This window comes from Mytilus trossulus, chromosome 6, assembly GCF_036588685.1.
Source record: "Mytilus trossulus isolate FHL-02 chromosome 6, PNRI_Mtr1.1.1.hap1, whole genome shotgun sequence".
Lineage (NCBI taxonomy): Eukaryota > Metazoa > Mollusca > Bivalvia > Mytilida > Mytilidae > Mytilus > Mytilus trossulus.
In genome coordinates this window covers 48,582,088-48,610,005 of record NC_086378.1, presented here as the reverse complement: position 1 = coordinate 48,610,005, position 27,918 = coordinate 48,582,088, and the positions used below count along the sequence as shown (strand labels likewise).

Below are 27,918 nucleotides of genomic sequence, written 5' to 3'. Positions count from 1 at the left end.
AAAGTGTATTCTCCTACTACAAACTATTATGCTGAGTTCACACGTAATACGAATTTGATTCCAATATCCATCATGTATTAAAGGGCAGCTTCACAAAAATTCTTCTGTACATGTGGACCTTTATATAAAATAAGGAGATTGGTATGATTGCTGATTAGGCAACAACCTAGCAGAGTTCAAATGACATGGATGTTCGCAAATATAATCACTGCTCGGCCTTCAATATTAAGAAAACTCCATACCATATAAATAACTTAGAAGGGCCAGACATGTAAATGAGATACAATTCAAACGTGAAAACTGTTAAATATTTTATATGATTTTTAATTTGTTTAATTCTCTGACATATCTGACAATAATGTGATTCTTGATTTTTGTTTTATTTACTTAATAAATGTCTGTGTACCTTTTTTCGCTTTATGGTTGCTGTCAGAATATTGTTTATACTGTGATTATAATTATTGCTGGCAGCTTCAGTAATTAAATACAAATCTTTGAATCTTTTTTTCTTTAAAATTTGAGCTGTTTATGATACAATGAAAATTCAAGTATTATAGATTTTTTTTAATTCTTCACATTATACACATAATATCTGTGTAAAGAACACTTCATTGGTTTGTCTACAAAAGAAAGTAAATGTTAAAATCGTATTAATTTTTGGTAACCAGCATAGCATATATAAAAAACAAAATGTTTAGAAAAAAACATCATTTATAAATATACATTATCTGACACTGAACTATTCATTATCACTGAACTAGTATACTGAACGACAAAAAAAACGATACACTTATTTATTATCAAATTTTCAAGAAATAGGTTTTACAATATAATTAACAATAACAAATGTATGAATGACTTACAATGAATAAGGCATACTAAAACAATAAAGTACAGCGGAGTAACAGTTTTGGCACAGTTTCAAAAACAACAGATGAGATCAAAAATCTCGAATAACAGTACGCTTCATTAAATGTTTACAGTTTGAAAAGTCAATATCTCGTGTGTCCACCATTGGCATTAATAACTGCTATGAGCCTACGTCGCATAGACAAGACAATTTTGGAAATTTTAGCCTGAGGCATGTTGTTCCACTCCTGTTGTAATGCTTGGGACAATTCTTGCAGTATAACAGGTTGGCGTTGCCTTGCACAAACTCTGCGGTTCAGTTCATCCCATATGTGCTCGATGGGATTCATGTCTGGAGATTTCGATGGCCATGGCAATACATCGATGTTTTGTTGCTGCAAAAAGGCATTTGAAACACGAGCAGTGTTGGGACGGGCATTGTCATGCTGAAATGTTATTCCAGGTCCATATCTGTTAATGAAATTAACCACTTCCGTTGACAGAATGTCATCTCTATAGCGTTGGATATTTAGTGTTCCATTGACTACCACGAGATTAGTACGATTGCGCGTAGATATGCCACCCAAAACCATGACACTACCACCACCAAATCTGTCATGCTGTTGGACGCAACAATCTGAAAATCGTTCACCTGATCGTCTATAGACTCTTGCTCGACCATCTGAATGTTGAAGAGTGAATCTGGACTCATCAGAAAACAAAATGTTGCTCCATTCATTATTGAGTCTCCATCGTAAACGAGCTTGACATCATCTTAACCGCTCTTGTCTGTGTCGTTGTGTCAGTGTCGGTCCTCTATAAGCACGTCTAGGAAGAATATTAAAAGAACGAAGTCTTCTACGGACTGTTTGTGCACTGATACGTCTGCCCTGAACAACACCAGTTGATGCCCTAGGAGGCATAAACCTATCCCTCAAATGTCGTATACGGATGAATCTATCGTCAGCAATTGTTGTTACTCGTGGCCGCCCAGACCGAGGTCGATCCGCCGTAGATCCAGTTACTTGGAATCTCTGATGTAGCCGATATAATGTCAAACGTTTACAGCCAATTGCTATTGACACAGCAGTCATACCCATGCCTGCTTGAATCATGCCAATTGCACTTTCCCGTAGTGCGGGCGTAAGTCGGGTCATTTTGAATTTTTTTCTTGAAATTTTGTGAACTTACGACTGGATACAGTAACAGGTGTTGAACAACATCAAATTAAGTCGAATTTTACCAACAGATTTCTCTGCACGTGCAAATTTTCCAAATTTAGAATTTAAAAACTTTGAAGAACTCACCTGTTGTACAGGTGAAAAATCAATATGTATGGGACGTAGTTTTACCTAATAACGCGTGTATTAGGTTTTATTTTTATATCTTTACTTTTTAAAAACTTATAAAAAAAATAAAAGTGTATCCTTTCTTTTGTCGCTCAGTATATATATTTGTTTAGGGGCAAGCTGAAGGATGCCTCCGGGTTGGGGAATTTCTCGCTACATTGAAGACCTGTTGGTGACCTTCTGCTGGTTTTTTTTCTATGGTCGGGTTGTTGTCTCTTTGACACATTCCCCATTTCCATTCTCAATTTTACATTTTAAAATGTCTTTGTGCAAGCTGAATCCCGCTACGGCATGCGTGATTATCTCGCTATGTTGATGACACAACCCATTGGTGGCATTGGGTTGTTTCCTGCTCTTTTGTCGGGTTGATGTCTCTTTGACACATTCCCTGTTTGTATTCTCTATCAATGCATGAATTTTTATCATTATTGAAGGCCATACAGTTGCCTATAAGTGCTCACATTCACCTCGTTTGAACTTGGGCCGGATATTTTACTGTCTCATTGGTATTCATACCGCATATTCTTATTTGTATAATGTTGACCTTTTGGTACTTTTATTCTCAATATTTGTTTAAGTCAACAGTTTGCCCTCTTAATCATGTTGATGTCTAATTTTGCTAATGTATATCACTGAGATCACCGGTTGTTGCCTCATTGACACCTCCTTTCATTGATGCTGGATCTATTGTTTTGCATAAAATCGAATTTGCAGTGTTTCCCTCATGCCATGGTTTTATTTCAAAGTTTAGAAAGCCAATTGGTTTATATTCACCGACAACATTGCATGTATTCTTTTATGAATTTTTTTGAGTGTGGAAAAAATTCCTTTTAAAAGTGCAAAAAAAGTTTTGTCCAGTTGACCAGTCCAGACTTTGTTTACTAACAGTATATTTAAATTACTTTTTATAACAACGTGTCCCACTTCTTATATGATTTACACCACTGGGTCGATGCCACTGCTGGTGGACGTTTCGTCCCCGAGGGTATCACCAGCCTAGTAGTCAGCACTTCGGTGTTGACATGAATATCAAATATATGGTCATTTTTATAAATTTTCTGTTTACAAAACTTTGAATTTTTCGAAAATCTAAGGCTTTTCTTACGCCCAGGAGTAGATTACCTTAGCCGTATTTGGCACAACTTTTTGGAATTTTGGGTCCTCAATGCTCTTCAACTTTGTATTTGTTTGGCTTTTTAATGTTTTGATCTGAGCGTCACTGATGAGTCTTATGTAGACGAAACGCGCGTCTGGCGTATTAAATTATAATCCTGGTACCTTTGATAACTATTTACACCACTGGGTCGATGCCACTGCTGGTGGACGTTTCGTCCCCGAGGGTATCACCAGCCTAGTAGTCAGCACTTCGGTGTTGACATGAATATCAATTATATGGTCATTTTTGTCGAGCCTTCGACTTTTGTCGAAAAAGCGAGACTAAGCGATCCTACTTTCCGTCGTCGTCGGCGTCGTCGTCGGCGGCGTCCACAAATATTCACTCTGTGGTTAAAGTTTTTGAAATTTTAATAACTTTCTTAAACTGTACTGGATTACTTCCATATGTGAACAGAAGCTTGTTTATGATCATAAGATAGTATCCAAATGTTAATTTTGTAAAAATAAAATTCCATTTTTTCCATATTTTACTTATAAATGGACTTAGTTTTTTTGCGGGGAAACATTACATTCACTCTGTGGTTAAAGTTTTTAAAATTTCAATAACTTTTTTAAACTATCCTGGGTTTGTACCAAACATGGACAGAAGCTTGTTTATGATCAAAAGATAATATACAGAAGCAAATTATGTAAAAAAATAAATCTGTTTTTTCCGTATTTTACTTTTGAATGGACTTAGATTTTCTGCCAGAAGACAACACATTCACTCTGTGGTTAAATTTTTAAAAAAATTAATAACTTTCTTATACTACTTTTAATTTGTACCAAACTTAGACAGAAGCTTGTTTATGATCAAAAGCTAGTATTTAGAAGGAAATTTTGTTAATATTTTGTACCTGTGTATCTGTATTTTACTTATAAATGGACTTAGTTTTTCTTTCATTTAACATTACATACAGTCTGCAGTTTTTAAACATTTATTAGATTCATTAACTATCCTGGATTTTTACCAAACTTATACAGAATCTTCTTACAATCAAAAGATAGTATCAAGAGGAAATTTTTTATTGATTTTTTTCCTCATTTTTGTTGAGCCTGTGATTTTCAGCAAAAGTAGGCGAGACACTGGGTTCCGCGGAACCCTTACAAATTTTTATAAATTTTCTGTTTACAAAACTTTGAATTTTTCGAAAATCTAAGGCTTTTCTTACGCCCAGGAGTAGATTACCTTAGCCGTATTTGGCACAACTTTTTGGAATTTTGGGTCCTCAATGCTCTTCAACTTTGTATTTGTTTGGCTTTTTAATGTTTTGATCTGAGCGTCACTGATGAGTCTTATGTAGACGAAACGCGCGTCTGGCGTATTAAATTATAATCCTGGTACCTTTGATAACTATTTACACCACTGGGTCGATGCCACTGCTGGTGGACGTTTCGTCCCCGAGGGTATCACCAGCCTAGTAGTCAGCACTTCGGTGATGACATGAATATCAATTATATGGTCATTTTTATAAATTTTCTGTTTACAAAACTTTGAATTTTTCGAAAATCTAAGGCTTTTCTTACGCCCAGGAGTAGATTACCTTAGCCGTATTTGGCACAACTTTTTGGAATTTTGGGTCCTCAATGCTCTTCAACTTTGTATTTGTTTGGCTTTTTAATGTTTTGATCTGAGCGTCACTGATGAGTCTTATGTAGACGAAACGCGCGTCTGGCGTATTAAATTATAATCCTGGTACCTTTGATAACTATTTGTATAAGCTAAATGTATTTGTTTAAAAAAAAATCGAGCATAAATCATTTTCACCGTTTGGTGTATGTTCAAATTGGCATCTTCTAGATATACTTTCGTCACAAAAAATATAAATAGCTTTAAACAACAATCGGTACACTCGGGCTTTTCAATAGTATTATCGTGATATAATTTCTTCCGAAGTCAATAACCAACTTCTTGGTTATTCGTCTTGGACATTATCTTTAAATACAAGCTAAAAAATCCGATACTATTCCGAATGTCATAAATTACCATTTTTATATCACTTGTTATTCAGTAGTCTCGATAATCCAGACGCTCCATATGCATATGTAGAGTCTGGATTCAATCTCTTCGAATGACTGTAATGTGAGGGCATGGCTAAATATGCAAACACTAGCGTGATATATTTTCGAAATGTTTCTAGACTTATCGTTCCTTTGCGGTAAAACTAGATAAAAACAAACGGGGGAAGTAGCAATCACCATGCCTGAAATTTGTAAAGCTAGGTAATTATATCTGAAGTTTTGTGCATTTGTAAATATACTTTCAAATACTTCATTAGAACTACCTTTATAGAAATAAAACACTGCATACTCAAGTACGTGCATTACTTTTTTGTAGATACGTCTGTTTGTTATTTACAGTCTCCTTTTAGATCCTAAAAACTCGGTGCATTTTACAAAAAATATGATATTTATAACTTGTTGAAAAAGTTGTCTAACAAAGCAGCACTTGGGATAAGTAAAACAGAGAATTTATGATCAATGCTTGTAAAATCAAAATGCAAACATACAGGAGTCTTCTAAGCTCAGTTTCTTTTGTCAAGTCTACAAAATGTGTCAAAGACCATCATACATGTATATGTTGATTCACTAAACAATTTAAATTATAGAGCAGCAATATGCAAAATAACCATAAGTGCACATCCTTTATTGATTGAAAGGGGAAGACATCTTAATATTCCTATACAGGAAAGATACTGTCCTGTCTGTAAAGTGGGTCTCAATGGGGTCTAAGCGTGACGAGGGATTGCCGATTTTTTGTAAGCATGACAGGTGAAAGTCAAATTATTGTGTCGTGAAAACGGGGAATGAGATCTTGCAGGACCTGTGAAATAACGAAAAAATGATAATTGCTTAGAGATACGGGAATCTGACAAAACAGTAAGCGGGATCTGGGATCGGAACCCCCCAATGAGACCCCCTGTAAAACTGGGGGAATTGAGGATGAACAACAATTCTTATTAAAATGTAATAGATTTACCTGAAAGCGAGAAATATTAGAAAATAAAATAAATGTTATATTTCAAATACAGCGTAACCGTTGATGAAAAATATCTCTATTGGTTTATACATCTTATATTTAGACACTCTGATATGAAAGATGAAGGCAGTCTTAAGTAATAATGTTGAGCTAGTATAAATTATACTAGCTCAACATTATTACTTAGACTGCCTTCATCTTTCATATCAGAGTGTCTAAATATAAGATATAGTGAACTTATATGATACATCATGTTGTTACTTTTCATAATTTAGTATGATCATGATATGTTATCATGGATCCTTTCATTCTACCATGTCAATTATTTTTGTTATATGTAATGCTATGAATGGGAAGACAGGGGTAAGGGAGAAAGGGAGAAAGGGGGTGGGAGAAAAGGAGAAAGGAGAGGAAGGTTGGGAGAAGAAGAAAAAGTTGGAGAAAGGAGAAAAAATAAAATATCTCTCCTTTTAAAAAAATATCTAATATTTCAAGAAAAAATATCTCAAAAGGAGATATTTTATTCTAATGGGAGAAAGGAGAATGGGGGTAGGAGAAGCGAGAAGGGTATCCCCCTGTCCTCCCCCTCATGCTATAGGTCTTAACCATTTATTGTTAATGAGTTTGTGCCAATAAAAATAATTGTATTTGTATTTATCATTATAAAAGTTACAATTTTGTCATTTAAAGATTTAATATTTATTTTAGATCAATTTTGCACATCTTATAGAGAAATGAAAACAAATGGAATGTAGCAAAGTGATGAGAGCTGAATGTGGAAATTGTTTGAACAGCAGTTAGTATACAGCTGCATGTTGCCTTTATTTGATAAATTTAATGATATGATGAATCTATAATTCTTTATTTTAAAATAACTTTGTAATAACCAAGAATTTCCATAACAACATGTACATGTAGTTTCTTTCATTAACAAGCTGATTTAATCATTCATAATGTGATCAAGCACAGAATCATGTATAAAGTGGTGGTCCAAAGATTTGACAATCAAATATTTTAAAGGAATGATGTTTGACTTTGCTTATTTTTTTAAGAGAAATTATAGTAAGCAGGTTTTCTTGCAGGACCATCAGGGGAAAATATTTTCAAGAACTATATAGTCTGCAAGTTTGCATTCCACAACATACTGGTCAGTGATTTTGTTGGTATTTCAGACCTGACATAGAAAATTGCCAGATACATGTATTATGATGATCTTATGAGGGGGAATAGGATCCCAAATTCCCGGACTTAAAAAAACGAAATCCCGAGGTCCTGAATTTAAATAAAGTAAATCCCGAAATCCTAAATAAAAGAATTCCCCGGATCACGAAAAGGTTAATCCCGAAATCCCAAGTTTTATAATAAGACCCGATCTCGGATTCCCGATAAAGGTCCTATCCCCCCTCTCTTATCAATTAAAGATATATTACCATAGTAATCTTTTTTTTTTGTTCTAACCACAACCATATTTGGCAATGAGTGAATATAATTTCATTAATTCATACACTGTAATTGCTATCAATATTATGGCTGTGAGTTATTATTCATTATTTTGCAACCCTGCAAATTAAAACAGATCTAGAGACATTGTTCATTGTATACTTTAATATTAAAATTTACTTTTTATAATGATAAATTGTTACTCATGAAATTTAATAGTTTTTAACTAATGATTATTCCATTATTGTATTTTCTAGCACTTCCTTTTAACATGATGGAGTCGCAAAATTTACCACGGTTCTATGGTCAACTAAAGGAGAATAATTTCATTTATCAAAGGACAGGAGTCTTTCCATGCCTCAAGACTTTAAAAGCTGAAATTGTAAGGCTTTAAGAAACTAATGTATATGTATATGGTATTGTCTTAAGTTTCCATAAAAAAACATTAAGTATAATTTTAAGTCTTAACTTTTTTATTTGTTTTTAACATTGTTCAATATATGGTCGGGTTGTTGTTGCTTTGACACATTCACCATTTCCTTTCTCAATTTTAATTTTATAATTTCTTTAATTGGAAGAAATAAAGCAAATAATTTATACGCAATAACCTTTGTGATTTAAGCTTTCGTATGAACCTTTTTTAGATCATTATATGATTCAGAATTCAGATTCTTACACTGTGTGAAGAGATGTGGGTATATATGCCAATGAGACAGCAACTCAACTACAAGAATAACCAAAGGAACAAATCAAGATACTTTTAACTGTCTAATCAAACCTAATGCTCCTTACAGTCAAATACCAAACAATTAAAAGAGTAAATGCATGCATTTATTCTTTAAATACATAATGATTGTCTCCAATTAATAAAGCAGTTGTCTGAACTTGTGTCATATCTTTGTAGGGAAATAAGATGCAGAGAACCATTCATGAAGTGTATACATGAAACTGATATTAACAATGTTCTTTAGAGCTATAACTCTAGCCCTTAAGATTACATTACACTACTATTGCTTGCTAATTCTACTATCAACAGTGGAAGAGAGAAGATTCAGGACTAAGAGTGATTTTTGCAGTTTGCTGTGGATGAAATTTGGATGTATTGATGAAATTAATACAACAATAACAGTTAATTCTTTGAACAAGAAAAAGCTGTGCAATGGTGCAAAACAAAAAACTTATGAACTATAAAATGATTAAAACTGTGTTGAGTTTACAATTTTTATAAAAGTGACTACATTTCACTACAAGTAATTATGAATAATAAACCCCAAAGATGCTTTTATTTAGGTTGATTGTAAAGTTTACATGTCTGGCTGGCATGCATCATATGTCTTTTTTCATGGTTCTATTCCGTGCAGAATATTTTATTTTAATAACAACTAAATGTGACCATATTGCTTTCAACAATGAGACAAACCAACATTGCATAGTCAGCTGTAAAAGGCCACAAAATAGAAATGTGTAACAATTCCAGAGAGAAAACTTAGTCTGACTTATGTTAAAAATGAATTCAATACAAATATGATATACAGCCACTGAAGTACAGGTTCTCGACTAGGAAGAGGCACATTCAGAATTCAATAGTGGTTGGTCAGCCCAAAACCCCCTTCTAACCTGGGACAACGACTTAACAGTAACATAGATGAAGTTGAACTATGAAAATCAGTTGATTAGGACTGAACTTGTTTTGTATTTACTGGCAGTTACCGACAGCTAGTTCAAAGTAGAGAACAACTTGTAAAAATATCTGTTTCTAAAGACTAGAGTATCAATCAGCACACATCCAATTGACTTAAGTGTAAAGCTGTCATTAACAGTCTAATTTATGACTGTGCAACAAGAAATATTACAGAAATCCACTGAAATTATTGGGTCAAGTTAATTATAGATAGGATGTTCAGTAAAGTACTATCTACATACACATCACCATCAACAAAACACAATTTTCTCATGAACCCATATGTGTCTTTTGTTAGATATGCACATAGACCAAGGTGAGCGATACATGCTCTTAAGAGACTAGTTAATTTTTTATTCATTTGGTTATGTCGGGTCTGGTTTAGACTATACGGTAATAATTTTGTTTATTGATTTCGTATGGTGGGCTTCAATACTTAAACCAAGGACATTTCTTAGATATATGCGTCCAATATCCGTAACATTTTCAACTAAAATTTTCCGGTTTTTCTATGTCATATTAAAATATACTACAACTAACTTTTTTTGCTATTTTCTATCAATTTCAAGTTTAGTTTCCACATCGGTCATACTAATTTATTTGACCTTGTTTATGAATTCCCTAATCTGCCTTAGTGGTCATCATTACTTTTTCTCTATCTTTTTTTTGTTAATCACTACACGCATATACGAACAAATGGACAGCACTGTTTTCTTCTCAAAACCAATGAGGCCGTCAACAAGGAGCAACAATTGCATCTTTTTTTCGTACGATGATAAATCCATGCCCCTCTCTTTCTTCCCAAAGATATAGAGAGGCCTTTACCATCGCATGCAACTATTAGCCATGTAAAACAGCGATACAATGTTAGCTTTTAAAAGAAAAAAATCCGTGTAAAAATAAAGATTTACAAAAATAAATGAAGTGTTATATTAAATCTTGATAAATGTAAATGTGAAAAGTATTCATTTTATTAATTTCAATTGCAACCCCCCCCCCCCCCCCCCCAGCCGAATTATTCTTACTTAATTATATACCCAAAAAAAGCACCAGGATGTTTAATTTCATTATTTGAAGTATAGCAGTTATGTCCAATTCTACCGTGTCAGAATAATAGCAAAAATGAAAACAAAATAAAGTCATTTGATTAAATCTATGAGGTTTAATTATTTACTAAGACCCTTTCCATTTTGGAATATTATAATGATTTATAAGGAATTACTGATAGAATCCTTACTCAAGATTTTTCAGAAGTTTAACACATTCAATGAAAATATTTTGTTCATCTCGCTTTAAACGCAAATCATTAAATGCATCTAAATAAAAGATAAAACTCTCCTCTTTAAAATAAAACAGCATGATACACGTGCTCTTCGACCACGTTGTTGTTATTGAAGAAAGGGAGGAGTTAATTATTCAACATGTAAATACCATCCAATCGCGTATTAGGAAAAAAATCTTGAAGGCGAGGCTCATGAATATAACATCCATCTCTACAATTGGATCCAGACGTTATTGTTGGCTGTAAGAACGATAACTCTGGTGCATCGAGACTAGTAATTCAGACGCTCTACTTTGAAAAATAAAGCGGCTGGATGATCGAGACTATAATCATGGTAATAGTAATATATTTTTCTGTAGTATGTGCCAAGTTCGTTATTCATTGAATATTTGATATTAAATATCCAACCGGCTGCTAGAAGTCTGTTATATTTTCAAATTTAGTTAAAATCATCCGTATTAAAATATTTAAAATCATTAAAAGCCTGATACTCATATTTAAAAGACCCTCACCTTAAAAGACTGATACTCACAAGTACAAAAAATGTAAGATGCAGCACAGTACCCTTTCAAGATATTATTCAGTATCGTTGTTTTCAAATACGTCATCATCATGTTCAATGTAAATCGCACATTCATGAAATATAGATTTTTACCAGCAACAACGACTTCAAAGATAAACTTTCATATATATGATATATTTCTAGAAATATAAAAAACGATCGCTCTAGTAGCATTTAAAAATAGAAATAGAAATAGTTATGGAAAGCCAATCTAAAATTTAAAGAATTATATGGATCATTTTCAAAAGATGTCGAATTTTCAGTACAGCCATGCTAAAGTTTTGTATTTCTAAAGGAAATTTCAGTTGTAATGGGTTTAAATGAAAGCTTGTCGATTTTATAATTCAGAACATCGATAATAAACACGATTTACATATATTTTGATAAGATTAAAATGTATTTAAGTCCGATTTAGGGGTATTTGTGTGCGTACAGTGTCAGGAAAAAAACACATTTCACAGGATTTTTGTCCGATTTTCTGATCGCCTTGATATCTGCAAAAAGGATTTTTTTAGAACGTTCACTATTACTCTAATGAAAAATCGTGTAGCATCTTAATCATTTTATGTAACATTTTTTCTACAAACTAAACATGTTAAATTCAATCAGCGTACCGGAGGTTCATGTCCATCCTGTTACCGTTACTTAAATCAGCCGTGATATTGTTCTTCCTATGAATAATATATCAAATCAGTCAATGTTGATTTCAAAAGTGCAAAGTTACCTTCACATTTAATAAAACACCACGTTTCTTGAACGACAGTGTGGAGAAAAGACATTTTAAGACATTTATTAACAATTAAAGGGTACTTTTTTCAAGTCTATGCTGTTACATGTGGTTTTTTTTTAATTTTGTCTTTGGCAATTCACAATTTTACTATAACTGTGAATTGCCAAAGACAAAATTTTAATATAACACATGTACCAACAATTTTGATTAATTACACCACCAGTATACTTGTAAAAAGTGCAATAAAATGTTTGAAATCAAATTCACAATAGAAAACCATAATCACTTTTGTCAATCCTGTTATGTCTATCCTGTTACTATGGTTGCTATGGTTACAGTAACAAGATATACAATTGTAGATTGGAAACGTCGTTAAATCTTTTATCTTAACATATAGTTGCAATACGAATTGTTTGAACTCATCTGAAAGTTAAAAACGTCTTATTCTTCCCAATTAAGCATTTGCAGGTGTTATAAACAGCTTCCAATTGCTTTTGAGCATTTCCATATGCTCAAGTCAATAGGTGTTTCGGATAAGCGAGATTTCTGAAATAAGAATGTTGGTAGGCGACACTTTTATATGTTTGACTTAACAGTAAAATTGCAGTAGTCATTGTGTTATCTGAGTTTGGACAAAAAGACAAGAATAATTAATATTCGAATTATCACAGTTTAGATCGGGAATAGGACAGAAACTAATGTTATACGAATTTATATTATAGCTATATCGGTAACATGATAGACAAAACGGTAAGAGGATCGATATACTTTTATATAGTGATATATCATAAACGACAAAGGACCAAGTCCGCTTTTCAAGTTAACTAGATTTTGGTCCTAGGACTGGTCAGAGCGGTCCTAAATCCGGTCACAGGTTAACTTTGACCAGTCCAAATGACTGGTCATCAAGTTAACTTGCTGTACAGGTTAGGACTGCATCCATCTGTACGTTCCTGTTTCCAATGAAATAAAGAGAAAAGTAAACTAACTTATGATAGATTTACTGGATGTTGGTTTTATTTGAAAGAGAGACAAAAATGCCGAAAATTATGAACTACTATCTTAGACTTGCAATGCTTGTGGTAATTTTTATAATCTTGAAAACCAATTTTTAGAGGCATTTTCAGTACAACCTGGAAAATTGGCAAATAATCTATTATTTTACATAATGAATATATATATAATATAGAAGTTTATTCTGTTGAAAAACATCTAATTGGCTACGTAAAACAAGCTTAAATATTTTATCTAAACCTTTTTTTAATAACCCAAAATTTCTTTTGAAAATGGTAACAGGAGAGACAAAATATTGTATCACCTATCAAAAAATGTTTCAAGATATTCATGTGTGACATTATTAAGATTGCATCTTTTAATATGGTGTTCTTTAAGTACTGTTTAGGTTGTTTGAATAAGTAACTTTTAATAAATTTTTCAATTTCAAAATTCGTCATTTTTGGAAAATGACCCATATAGTGAAAACACATACAAGAGATCTTTTGAATGGCACTGAGACCCCTTCCCTGATCTCTCAATCATCTTAATATTGTACGAGACAAAACTTCTTGTGTTCTATGTTTACGGAGTGATCAAAGTGCCAGTTTGATATTTGCACTATATGTAGAAAACCTACCTAAGACCGCTTAAATGACGGTTAGACACCTGGTTAAGCAATGTACATAAATTTTAAAGAAGTTTAAGACTATGTATATATACAGATGGTATCAAAAAGGATTTTCCATAGTTAGGTTATCTTTGATATCTACAAAGGGCTTAATTATGAATTGTTACTTTTCAGCTAAAAATAGTCAAAATAACAGATCAAAGGGCACACAAAGACCGATGTTTAGACCCCATCCCTGATATCGCTATCTTCTTTATATTATACAGGTGAGTATTAATATTAAGATACACACGAGACCAAAAGAAATGTTGAAAAAACTTCTAGTCTTCTATGCATGTTTACCGAGGGTAAACATAGAAGACTAGAAGTTTTTCAAGATGGTATCAACAGATTTTCCCAAAATAATGTCATCTTCGAAATCTAAGGAGGGCTTAAATTGTTAACATCGACAAAAAATCTGGTCAAAAGACACAGGACGATGTCTAGACTCTATCCCCTGATCCCTCAATTACTTTTTTTTATTATGTACGAATATTTTAGACATTGAATGACCAGGGGTTCTCATTGCCCCTAAATAATCTTCATTACAGTATAACCATGGAATTAAAATGAAATATATTACTTCTTGGTTTAACATACCAGACATTAAGTTATGTAAATTTTACTTATAATAGGGAACCTATCTTTTGGTAATAACCATTAATTATCATTGTTTAAATGTTTTCCTTTATCAATGCTCCAACAAACTTACTGTAATTTTCAGGCTTTATGTTTTAAAGATATTCAAATTTGAATATTGTCTTATGCAAATAGTAAAGTACAAAAGACACGTAACATATGTAACGTACATTTAGATCTTAGAGCATCACAATGCAAACATGTATTTATTCTGAAAAATATATTCTATTTTAAAAGAAGAGAATATTATACATTTAGATTTTAAGGGGAAATATTGAAATAACAGTAGCATCAGGAATCTTTTGTTTAAAAATTGAAAGCATAAACATATTGTGGTGTGAAGGTCAGAGGGGTGTGAATTATCGATTACCTCAGTGTCAGTTTAAAATGGCACATAGCGAGGTATCAACAGAAATAGATGTAAGTCTTTCGTTTCGGAGAACATATATTTTTTTTTATTAATTCATCACTGTGCTTAAACGGCCGTGCACCCACAGCCCAAGATGGCGGACTCTAAACTCGTGGAGATAATAATTGATACGAAATCTACTTTTTGCAACGTTTTGCATGATCAATGTAAATATTGATAGGAGTTTTGAATAAAGAAACCACTTACCATCACTACAAATTTGTTAATTTTGACTTCACTTTAGCGCAAGGCCAACCTTTTAAAAAATGCATAAGATGTCCGTAACTTATAAGTCAAAAATATTCAGACTGTCCTTAACTTTGTTTTCGGATGTGGGTAACTTTTTTTCAAAATTGTAAGATTAACAATTTCAACACTTAAAGGACAATAAACACTATCAAACTCCTTAACTATGACATAGATTTATACAATAACGATATGCTTCAAACTAAACAAGAGAAAAAGGCAAGCCAGAGTTTTACGAATTTCCGTTTAATTTTTAAAAAATATTCCCGGGATAAAACGGGATCTTACGGTATGGCAAAAATTATCTAACATTCTTGTTCACTGATGATGCCTTGGAAAACAATGATATCCTTTCCTTTCAAAAATTTCTGAATTGTTAGCCAAACTGAAAAGTATGGTCTCTTCACTATATCTAGTGTGGTGTGTTGTTGATTGTGAGAAAAAAATGCAAATATCTAGGAGTAGATGAAAGGCTATAGTGTTGAACAGGTGTCAGTTTAGAATACATGTAACGACAAAAGTAGATTTAAAATCTTCTAAAAGTTTCATTGACCTCAGGGATTCAATAAGATCTGGTATCAAATCACATATCTTCGTTAGAGGTTTGGACTGATTTATCTATGTATTTCTGCTAAGGATCAACCTATAGCTCCGAACTTGTTCTCCTAAGGTGATGTTCATATGTTCACAATTAATGTAATTTATACAGTTGGAAATGGTGAGATTTATAACCTGCATGTCATGACTCGTCATCTAAAACTTAAGCAGTTAACAATCTATAAAGCCAGTAGAATGCCGGTAAGATACGTTAATTTTGCCGTACAATTTTCTACATAAGAAAATGCCTGTACCATGTCAAGAAAATGACAGTTCTTATCCATTCGGTTGAGCTTTGGATTTTTCCATTTGATAAGGGACTTTCCTTTTTAAATTTTCTTCAGAGTTCAGTATTTTTGTAATTTGACTTTTTAATGCCTGTACCAAGACAGGAATATGACTGTTGTTTTGCATTCGTTTGGTGTGTTAAATTGAGCTTTTGGCTTTGCCATTCCATAAAGGACTTCCCGTTTGAATTTTCCTATGAGTTCGGTATTTCTGTTTTTTATCATTTCTTTTTTTCTATAATTACATCTACGAATAAAAATTCGTTAAAAGCTACTGACATCATGCTAAAGTTACGGACATCCCTATTTGTATAAGGAAAAAAGTTACGGACAAGTTGTTTTGAAGTTACGGACATCATAAGTGTGTTGGAAAATCGTGCTGTAATCATTTATTTTGTAGTAACAAACCACATTTTACATTGCAGAGTTTCCCTTAAAGATTTATATTACTTTTTAATTACTGAACATTTCTTTTGTATTCATGATATTGTCATTATATAGGAGCAAACTTCCTAACCGATGCCAGGCGGCTCCATCTTGGGCTGTGGGTAACTTACCCACGGCCGTTTAAGCACAGTGTTCATGCACACATTGAAATTTGCTTTGATCTACCAGCTTTGTAATAACATGGTTGATGCGTATACATAGTCTAATATTATATTTTGTGTCTCTGAATGGTGGTGGCTTTTTCTACTTCGTGTCAACTGATGAGTCAATCCTTTTGCAACTACCTTATGTTTTGTTTATTGATTTGATATTCAACCGGCCTGATTTTTTGTTGTTGTAATAATTTGAATTTTTTTTTAGGGGATCCTACTCAATTGCCTTATTTTTTAAGACACATATTTAAGTTCGTCACCAGAATTGGAGTACACTAGTCACTAGACGTGCATAGTGATGCTGGCACAGTTTCTTGAAAAACAAAATAAATTTGCAACTGCACTAAAGATGTGAAATGGTAACATGCTTTATTTTACTGAATAAGTCAGGAGTATGACAGTTGTTATTGGATATGTTCCTTACGTCGAAACTACAATCCCCTTCCCTTTCATGAATTTGACCTACCGAATTAGACTATTTACCGGATTTGTAATCACATAAGCAACACGACGGGTGCCGCATGTGGAGCAGGATCTGCTTACCCTTCCAGAGCACCTGAGATCACCCCTAGTTTTTGGTGGGGTTCGTGTTGTTTATTCTTTAGTTTTCTATGTTGTGTCATGTGTACTATTGTTTTTCTGTTTGTCTTTTTCACTTTTAGCAACGGCGTTGTCAGTTTGTTTTAGATTTACGAGTTTGACTGTCCCTTTGGTATCTTTCGTCCCTCTTTTATTACCACTGGGTCGATGTCTCTGCTGGTGGACATTTTGTCCCCGAGGACATCATCCGCCCAGTAGCAAAACTACAATTGCATGAACTTACGAAGAACTAACAGGAAACTGGCTCGGACGTCGCCCAGTATAAAAAGGTCCGCAACAGACGTCACCATGGACACGGTGTCGTCTAATACGGCAGGTGTCCCCTCATCACCAGACATGACAAATTACCCAAACACGACTCATTCAGATCATCGCCCTAGTGACAACAGCAATATTACACATATACATTCTTGTTCAGTTCTCCTTAAAGACATTTTGGTTTTTGATGACACAGTACAACACTCGCATTTCAAAATGTGAGACCAAAGGCTGCAAAACTTGTGCTATTTTAATTACAGATGCTGAATTTACTAGCAATTTGACCAAGAAGTCATATTTTACCAGAAGTTACGATGATCTGAATTGTAAATCGATAAATGTCGTCTACGGATTAGAGTGCAACCTTTGCGGCTTGGTATACGTCGGTGAAACGAAAGGAAGGCTAAACAAACGTATGTGCGGTCATAGATCAGACATTAACCTCAATGCTAACGACATTCTATACCAGCATTTCAATCAGACCGATCATTCCATCGTTTCTATGACAGTTCGAATTATTGAAAAAATATACCATAGCTCGAACAATCCTAATCTTTCAACGACTCTCCGTAGACAAAAAGAAGACTACTGGATTAGACAATTGGGAACTGCAACATCGTATGGCTGCAATGACAAAATTGATGGTATAGGTATTCTATCTAGTCCTTCGTGTAACTCGGTGAATGTGGTGAATATTTTCAACTCGACTCCTCGACGTAGACGTAGTCATGGCCATCGTCATTATACATCACCCTCTCTGCATGATGTCTCTATTAATGACTTGCTGCCATGCATACAAAAACCGTTAGGTATCCAACACATTCGCTCGAAACTTTATTCATTACCCCTTTCAAAACTTCATTCTCTGTTCAATTTATGTTTGGAATCCACTGTTACAAACCCTCATTCAAACCAATACAAACTACAAGCTATAATTTCGGATATTGCTAGTCACAGACTTTTCAAGCCAGTTCGCATTGGAAAAGATGAAAAAGAGAAAAGATCTTTTCTAAATCTTTCCTTTGCCAACAAAGGTCTCGATGGCTTCAACCTAGGCAACATCCTTCATCATAAATTAGTTCAATCGAAAATACCTCCTTATTTCAAAGACCAGTCTGTACCAATAACTTCTTATACCTATACCAAACCTATTGCAACTAAAATTTTCAATTACAAAAGCGTTTTGCAGGATCTCGATATTGACAACTTCAAGTCTAAACCTCCTGATTGCACTTGTGCTAGTTCCCAATTCACATATAATCCTGCTGGCCACGTTATTACCGGTGACCTTAACATTGTTAATAACACTTCTCTACGAAACGTGTTATCGAAAGGTCTGAAATATCGTGAGCCCAAATCCATCAATTGGAATCACAACTTTAAAATTTTGATGGATTCAGTCGAGGATGATGCAAGGCAATGGGCTAAGCGCGAGAAGGAAGACGAAGACACTCTATCCGAATGGATTAAGGCAGTGAGGTCGTTAATACAAATCAGAATTGAGAAACTGAATGGGTCCATCAATGCCCATGCTACGTCAATCTTCAAAGATCCAAATGTTGCTAAACACCTAGCTGACCTACATGATGAATATGTTGTTGTCCCCGCAGACAAAGCCCCAAATAACATCGTTTTTATCTGTAAAAGTCATTACATTAATTGCTTAATAAACGAATTAGGTATAGACAATTCACTTGGAAACCCAACATATACCCTCACGACACTTACCAAAGAGGAAATCCTGGATAATCATAGGTTCCTTTGGTATTTCAACCAAAGATGAAGAACTGAATCTTCCATCACTGTATTGGATACCTAAACTACATAAGTGTCCTTACAAGCAACGGTATATTGCTGGGTCTTCCAAGTGTTCCACGAAACCCCTTTCAAAATTATTAACATCCATTTTATCAGCAATCAAAGACGGGCCTCAAAGTTATTGTGAAACTGCCTATTCTAGAGGTGGCGTGAATCAGATGTGGATACTTAAAAATTCCAAAGATCTTTTAGAGTATATACAATCTAACTCTCTTTCATCTTGTAACAGTATTAAAACATTTGACTTTTCTACTCTTTACACAAGTATTCCACATTCAAAACTTAAAGACAAATTAAAAGAGTTGGTATTACTTTGCTTCATAAAAAAGAATGGCCAACGTAGATACAAGTATCTTGTCTAAGGGAGGGATAAATCATACTTTGTAAAGAATCATTCTGATTCAAACAAAAAATTCTCTGAAACCGATATTATCAAGATGCTTGATTTCTTGATTGACAACATATTTGTTACGTTCGGAGGACGTGTTTTTCAACAGACTGTCGGCATCCCAATGGGAACAAACTGTGCCCCTCTACTTGCTGACTTGTTTCTTTATTATTATGAGGCTGACTTCATGCAGGAACTTCTTAGGAAGAAAGATAAGAAGTTAGCAATATCCTTTAACTCTACTTTCCGCTATATAGATGACGTTCTTTCACTGAACAATTCAAAATTTGGTGACTATGTGGATCGCATCTATCCCATCGAATTGGAGAAAAAGGATACTACAGATACAGTTAAGTCGGCTTCATATCTTGACTTACATCTAGAAATTGACAATAGGGTCGGTTGAAGACAAAACTTTACGACAAAAGAGATGATTTCAGCTTTCCAATTGTGAACTTTCCATTTCTAAGTAGCAACATTCCAGCAGCACCTGCATACGGGGTATATATCTCCCAATTGATACGATATTCCCGTGCTTGCATTTCCTATCATGATTTTCTTGATAGAGGGTTACTGCTCACAAGGAAGCTATTAAACCAAGAGTTCCAAATGGTGAAGTTGAAATCATCCCTTCGTAAATTTTACGGACGCCATCACGAGTTGGTTGACCGTTATGGAATAACCGTTTCACAAATGATATCGGATATGTTCCTTACGTCGTAACTACAATCCCCTTCCCTTTCATGAATTTGACCTACCGAATAAGACTATTTACCGGATTTGTAATCACATAAGCATCACGACGGGTGCCGCATGTGGAGCAGGATCTGCTTACCCTTCCGGAGCACCTTAGATCACCCCTAGTTTGTGGTGGGGTTCGTGTTGTTTATTCTTTAGTTTTCTATGTTGTGTCATGTGTACTATTGTTTTTCTGTTTGTCTTTTTCATTTTTAGCCATGGCGTTGTCAGTTTGTTTTAGATTTACGAGTTTGACTGTCCCTTTGGTATCTTTCGTCCCTCTTTTGTTTCCCTTCAGTTCGTTTTCCCTTTTAGTTTAATCATATTTATTTATAGTGGATTGAAAAACAAGTTGTACAACTTATATCAATCCCTTTCCACTTTGCGGGTGCGAGTGTTGCCTTTTAGCGGCATTAGCCTGCTCTTTTGCGAAATCTACAAGAGTGTCTTTTATGTGCAAGGGATATGGCTCTCTCTTAACTGCTGCTGGTGGAGATTTATTTCCCCGAGAGTATCACAACGCCAGTAGTCAGTGCTTCTGTGTAGACTTGAGTTATCATTGCTATGTTCATAATTATTAACTGTTAACAAAACTTTGATTTTTTGAAAAACTAAGGCTTTTCTACCTCAGGAATTGATTACCTTAGCTGTATTTGGCAAACCTTTTAGGAATTTCTGGTCCTCAATGCTCTTCAACTTGGTACTCAATTTAGCCTTTTAAATCTTTTTTGATTCGAACGTCACTGATGAGTCTTTTGTAGACGAAACGCGCATCTGGCGTTAATTAATGTTTTTAATCTAGGTATCTATTATATGCTAATTGCCCAGCTGTTTATTATGATTCACCTTGAAGTTTGTATTTTCTAAACTTTTTCATTGGCAAGTTAATTTCACCAATTTGTAATTATAACGATCATTCATCCTTTAGGAACATGATAATTTTGTGGTTGAAAACTACATATTTTAATTTTTTACCAAATCTACAATGAGTTTTTTGGTTTTTGTTTTATATACAAGAATCATGAATTGGGTTTTATTAGAACAATCCCAGATCACGTATTGTAAACTTATATCTGGTCGTAGTACAAAATTTGGTATTATCTTTGGTCTGGTTTTTTTAACACAGTTTACACAATACAATGAAGTCTATGGCATATTTTTCTGGGAGTTTTGTTTTACAGGAAATAGGCGAAATATTGGAGCCAGATATTGGAGACAGTCACTTGTATACGAATAATGACGAAGAGGCAAACACACCCAACCAATTTACTATACAAGTTTATGATGATCCAACCAAAGATCCTATGTATGTTCAAAAAAACGATTTATTGAACGAATGCAAAAATTTATTAGGAACCACATTACCAGGAAAAAGGCCTCTGAATATTGCAGTATCTGCTTTCATTCCTTAATACAGTGTTTGCCAGTTTAAGCAACTATCTATAGAGAGAGCATGCATTTATTGAACGAATGCAAAAATTTATTAGGAACCACATTACCAGGAAAAAGGCCTCTGAATATTGCAGTATCTGCTTTCATTCCTTAATACAGTGTTTGCCAGTTTAAGCAACTATCTATAGAGAGAGCATGCAAAACATGGGAGTTTTAGTTCCAATGATAAATAACTTACTAGACGACTTAAAAGGTGACTAATTGAAAATTACTAGTTATTTATTACTGATATAAGAACGAGAAATGTGATATGCTAGTGCCAAAAGGACAATAATCAACCTGCACCAGAACGATAAAGGACTGGGATCAAGGATTAAAGGCCATCGCACATAATTCAATTATAGAGTATGCAGAAATTAATACCGTATAGGAAACTAGAAATTTTTTCGGCATGAATCAATACATAAAGAAATCAATGCTTATAACAAATATTAATAAATTAAACAAAATATGTCAGACACAATTCACAGATCTCGGGTCATGATCTTCAAATTTTTTGATAGACACGTAAAATCAGGTTTGATTAAAAACACAGCACAACAGAAGACGAAAATTGACACAAGATATCGGAAAGGACTCAAATTCGTGTGTTATGTTGTGTTTTGGGTACTTTTGTTTGTCTGTATGGCTTTTTTTTTGTATATAATTTTTAGACATGCCTTTTTTTTTATTTTCTACTTATGATAGATATAAGAACATGTGGTATGAGTGCCAATGATTCAACAAAGAGTTTGAATGTCCGTCTGGTTTGTGTTGCCTCTTTCACGACCACATTAATAATTGTGAAATATAGTAATATTTCTATGATTTGCAAATAAAGTCGTATGTGTGTGTTATCTGTTAACCTAAACGTAAGCTAGCGAACTTTTTGGACACTTGGACTCTACTATCATAACCTTGTTTTTTTTGTTAAATAATTTGTTATTTCTGTATTTTATAAGTATTCCAAAAATTTAAACTTTTTTTATTCAGAAATAACTCATATATATTAATCATGTTAAATGGTCATGAATGTAGAAAAAACATTTTTTTTTGCTGTATATTTATCCAAATGCAGAAAATTGCACTATTTACGTTTTCATGAAATTTGGCACCCATAATATTTCCGAGTAATCAAACCAAATGGCATTTTAAAAAAGAGTGGTCCATGAACTCGTTTTCAAGTTAAATAAGTTTGAATAATAAAATCAGTCGAAAACTGAATCTTTTCCCGATAAGTCATAGTTTGACGTTGCGAAAATACCAATTTACGTTACCAACGTCATTACCTCCCCTGTAACTGATTCGTATGCCCTTATAATGTTACTGCACCTGCAATATGCTTGCCTTTTCAGTTGGTCTTACATGACCGAGTACGACACTGTTCTTTTCTGTCGAAAAATAATATACTCCATGATCAAACGTCGGTAATATTAAAAAAAGTATATGGTTTAAGATGTTCCCCCCAAAAAAGTCAAATATTTGTCATCTATATTCCAGCTTTAAAAAGGAAGTATATTACAGAGAAACGGATAACTTGTTGTTCCCTACGTTCATAGATATGACCGGATTTGAAAACGACTATTCCAAACTTAACAGAGAACTTCTAAACATAGTTTTGAAAGGAAAATTGGAAGAGAATGAGCATCTTTCAGATGTCGTCCAATTCGGAAAGAAATATGGAGAAAAAGTCTTAAGAATAAAATACAATAGCAGACCTGTTTACAAACGGGTAGACCGTATTATAGCTGTCTGTTCGTGTAACCCCTTGTCTGTTTTACCAGTCTATTTGTTTGAGATGATAGCTGAAATCGCCAGTGATAAAGGTAAGTTTAAATAATACTTTATTCCAAATAGAGCAAGTGACAAGTACAAATGTACAATTGCAAAATCACCATGTCTCATTAACATACATATATACTTATAATGATCTTGAAGCATAAACTATATAAAAATGAAATATCAATTATCTTATACATGATACTATATTGTCTTTTTTATTATAATAAGTGTAGCCCAGAGGCGGATTTAGGGGGGGGGGGGGCTTTTTGGAAAACAATTTGGTTGCTTATATAGGGAATCACTGAAGCGTGACTGGAGCGGGCCCCTTCTTAGGTCAGTCAGTGGGCCCCAACTTATGAAAAATTCTGGATCCGCCACTGTAGCACAGGAACAATCTTTATGTGTCTGTCACGTGTCAGGAGCCTGTAGTTCGGTGGTTGTCGTTTGTGCAGGTCTGTCATATTTGTTTTTAATAAATTGTATTGTTTTAAATTAAGCCGTTGCAATGTTTCATAATTTTCATTTCGGGGCCATTTAAAGCCGACTTTATACGGTCTTGGTTTTCTTATTGTTGAAGGCCATATGGTTGCCTATGATTGTTTGCATCTACTGGAACTAGTCTTGGTGAATAGCTGTCTTATTGGCAATCAGATTGCAAGATGCTTGATTCATAAGAAATGAAAGTATTTCACGGTTCTAAAATGGAAATCAAGAACAATTTCTTAATATATTAATATCTTTACAGGTGTAGATTATTTTTGGTTGTTTTTAAATGTTTTTAAATTGGCATTTTAAGAAGAGGTACCTCTAAAACAGTGCATTTTTTCGAATGAATCTACATGGAATTTTCCTATTTTGTATAACGTACGGTGACCCTATCTTTTTTTTGATATTCTGAAAGCATTGTCTGAAAGCTACCTTTCCCTCATTTATTTTACATGTCTATCATTTTGTTTAGTTTCTAATCATAAAATGGTGTTTTATTCTGTGTATAGCATACACAATGCGTCATATTGTCACAACCTGTAGCTTGAAAAAAAAATGCACGGTGACCTATCTTTTTTATTATATTTTTGAACATATATATATATTAATAGATACTACGTTTTAGAAAAATTTGAACAAACTCCATCATTTTTATTTTTAAGGACTCCCATACCACCTTAAATAGACCATTTTCGAGTTATGTCCTTCACCGGAAAAATCTTTTACCAGATATAGTGGATCGCATGAAGACTGCACTATTAACGTTCCCCAATCGCCTAAGTGCAAGATAAACTAGAATTAATGTTTGTTCTGCAGGTTCTTCATCACAATTTCCTAATGACAGGAGTGCTAATTGTCAATTATATGAATAGTATTTGGCGATTTATTCGTGCAATATAGCATGATGTCTTTCAAACCACTTGCTCAACATTGGCAGCAGGTAGACGAATGGTCCGCTGATGTAGGCTATGAGGTATCAGGTGGCCTCCGGTATTCTGGGGAATTGGTCATCGACTAATGAGTACGAAAGTATAGTTCCCTATTTGGATCAAACTTAATACCAAATTTTAATGTGACTTAAAACCAAAGAGCACAATAGATACAATGCTTGGGTATATGATAATGCTGTCATTAAAAAGGTTCTTCATGGACGTTGTTTATGTAATGTATTTGTAATGGTGAACTGAGTTCATTTAAGTTAAATGGCCTATGACCTTTATTTTTTTGTTATCTCTGTAACATTTGTAATGCATGAATGCTAGCCTAAGTTAATTATAATGCTGTAATTAACTTATTTCTTCATTTCAAATTTAGGACATCATGTACGGCGTATTGGTTATGATATGTGTTTGTTAAGGTAAACTGAGTTTATTGGAGATGATTGGTTGGTATTTTTTTGTGGGTTTTATGGGTGACCTCAGGCAACCCTGTTGTTAAATTAAAGTAAATACTATGCTATGGTATATAATTATGCTGCAATAAAAAAGTTTCTTTATTTCGAATGTAGGACTTCATTGACATGATGGACATTGAATAGTTTATATCAAATACTTGTTAAGATAACATGAGTTAAATGGGTTATATTTATTGGTTTTTTTTGGGTTACCTCAGGTATCATTGTAATGAAATAATAATAGATACAATGCTAGGGTATATAATTATTCTGTAATAAATTAATTTCTTCATTTTACAATGTCGGACCTTATGGACGTTGTATTGTTTGTGTAAGGTATTGTTTAGGTAGACTGAGTTAATTTGAGTTAATAAGGTTGAATCCTTTTTTAGGGGTGCCCCTGTAATGAATGAATAATAGATACAAGGATAGGGTACTATATAATTGTTCTGTAATAAATTAATTTCTTTATTTTAAAATGTTGGACTTCATGGACGTTGTATTGTTTGTGTAATGTATTTTTTATGTGGACTGAGTTAATTTGAGTTATATTGGTTTTATTCGGGGTCTTTTTTTTTGGGGGGGGGGGGGAGACCTCAGATACCACCTGTAATGAATGAATAATAGATACAATGCTATGGTATTGGATTATGCTGTAATAAACTTATGTCTTCATTTTAAATTTTGGACGTCATGGACGTTGTATTTTTTATGTATTGTGTTTGCTAAGTTGACACGAGTAAACGAGTGTAAAATGGTTCATGTATGTTATTTGTTTTGGAATGACCTCAAGTACCCCTTTAATGGAATCAATAAATCAATAAATTAGTTTATTAGTTGTACATCCTAGGATTGAATCTATTATATTTCATTACAGGGGTACCTGGGGTCACCTCAACAAAACCAACATATATAACTGATTTAACTCAAATTAAACTCAGTACACCTTAAAAATTACATAACATAAATATTAAAACGTCCATAAATTCCAACATTTAGAAAGATGAAATTAGTTTACCTCAGCATAATTCTATATCCTAGCACTTTATCTATTATTTTTTCATTACAAGGATACCTGAGGTCATCCCGGAAAAAAACCCAATGTAATTTAACCCAGGCCACCTTAACAAATAAATGACATGAAATATGCAATTTCCATTATGCCCATGATTTCTTACATTTAGAATGGAAATATTTATTTATTGCAGCATAATTATAAACCTTCGCATAGTATGTGCTTTTCCTTAATTAATAGGGTTACCTAAGGTCACCCCAAAACCCATAAAATACGACCAATTCATCTAAAAAAAACTCAGTTCACCTTAACAAATACATAAGATAAACAATACCACTACGTAATACCTATGAAGTTCTACATTTAGAATAAAGAAATTCGTTTATTCAACCAAAGCATAGTATTTCTATTCTTTAATTACGGAGGTTACCTGGGCTGTGTGTGTTACATTTTAACGTTGCGTCGTTTGTTTTCTCTTATTTTTTAGTGTAAATTCACATTGCGATAATAAAATTAACGGTACCAATGTTCTTGCACAAGATGCGCATTTTGACAATACATGCCTCTTCAGTGGTGATCGTGGCCACAATATTTAAAATCCAAAAAGTAAAGCCAAATTCGTGAAAGGAATCAGAGCTTTGCATGAGGGAGATACATTCCTTAATTTATAATAATTTATAACTTTTAATAACACCAAAAATCCGTATTTTCATGCCAGTACCAAAGTACTGGCTACTGGGCTGGTGATACCCTCGGGGACTAACAGTCCACCAGCAGAGGCATCGACCCATTGGTAGTAATAAAATTAACTGTACCAATTTTCTTGCACCAGATGCGCATTTCGACAATACATGTCTCTTAACAAGACGTGTCACGGTACTTGTCTATCCCAAATTCATGTATTTGGTTTTAATGTTATATTTGTTATTCTCGTGGGATTTTGTCTGATGCTTGGTCCGTTTCTGTGTTTGTTACATTTCAGTGTTGTGTCGTTGTTCTCCTCTTATATTTAATACGTTTCCCTCGGTTTTAGTTTGTTACCCCGATTTAATTTTTTGTACATGGATTTATGAGTTTTGAACAGCGGTATACTACTGTTTCCTTTATCTATGTTTGTTAAAGAAAGAAGTTTATTACAGCATAGTTATATAACCTAGCATTGTATATACCATTCTTTCATTACAGGGGTACATGACGTCACCCGAAAAACATAACCAATTTAACTCAAATTAACTCAATTTACAACAACAAATACATTACATAAACATTATAACGTCCATGCAGTTCTACATTTATATTAGAATGAAGAAATTCATTTATTACAGGATTATTGTCCAAGCATTGTGTCTATTTTTCTCCTTTGTATTAAGTCACATTAAAATTATGCATTAAGATTGATCCAAATGGGGAACTATATTTTCGTGCGAATTAATCGATGACAAATACCCCGAATACCTGAGGGCCTACATCAGCGGACTTTTTTCCCACCTGCACATTGGAACGGAAGTGATGTTGCCTAAAAATGGAAGTTTTGTTTTGTT

At 33.6% G+C, this 27,918-nt stretch overlaps 1 protein-coding gene and 1 long non-coding RNA gene across 2 annotated transcripts; one reads left to right on the top strand and one right to left on the bottom strand.

Annotated features, from left to right (window-relative positions):
* Positions 1–1,619: 1,619 nt before the first annotated feature.
* Positions 1,620–2,006, bottom strand: LOC134722764 (uncharacterized). The gene has a single exon (XM_063586390.1). It carries the CDS (start codon positions 2,004–2,006, stop codon positions 1,620–1,622), a length of 387 nt encoding a protein of 128 aa, XP_063442460.1.
* Positions 2,007–8,032: 6,026 nt separating this feature from the next.
* Positions 8,033–8,978, top strand: LOC134723483 (uncharacterized). Its single transcript, XR_010108087.1, has 2 exons — positions 8,033–8,155; positions 8,678–8,978. It is a non-coding gene; the product is annotated as an uncharacterized LOC134723483 (long non-coding RNA).
* The last annotated feature ends 18,940 nt before the right edge of the window (positions 8,979–27,918 follow it).

Excerpts from the sequence above, each read along its gene's own strand:
- LOC134722764 (XM_063586390.1), bottom strand. The coding sequence starts at position 2,006 with ATGACCCGACTTACGCCCGCACTACGGGAAAGTGCAATTGGCATGATT.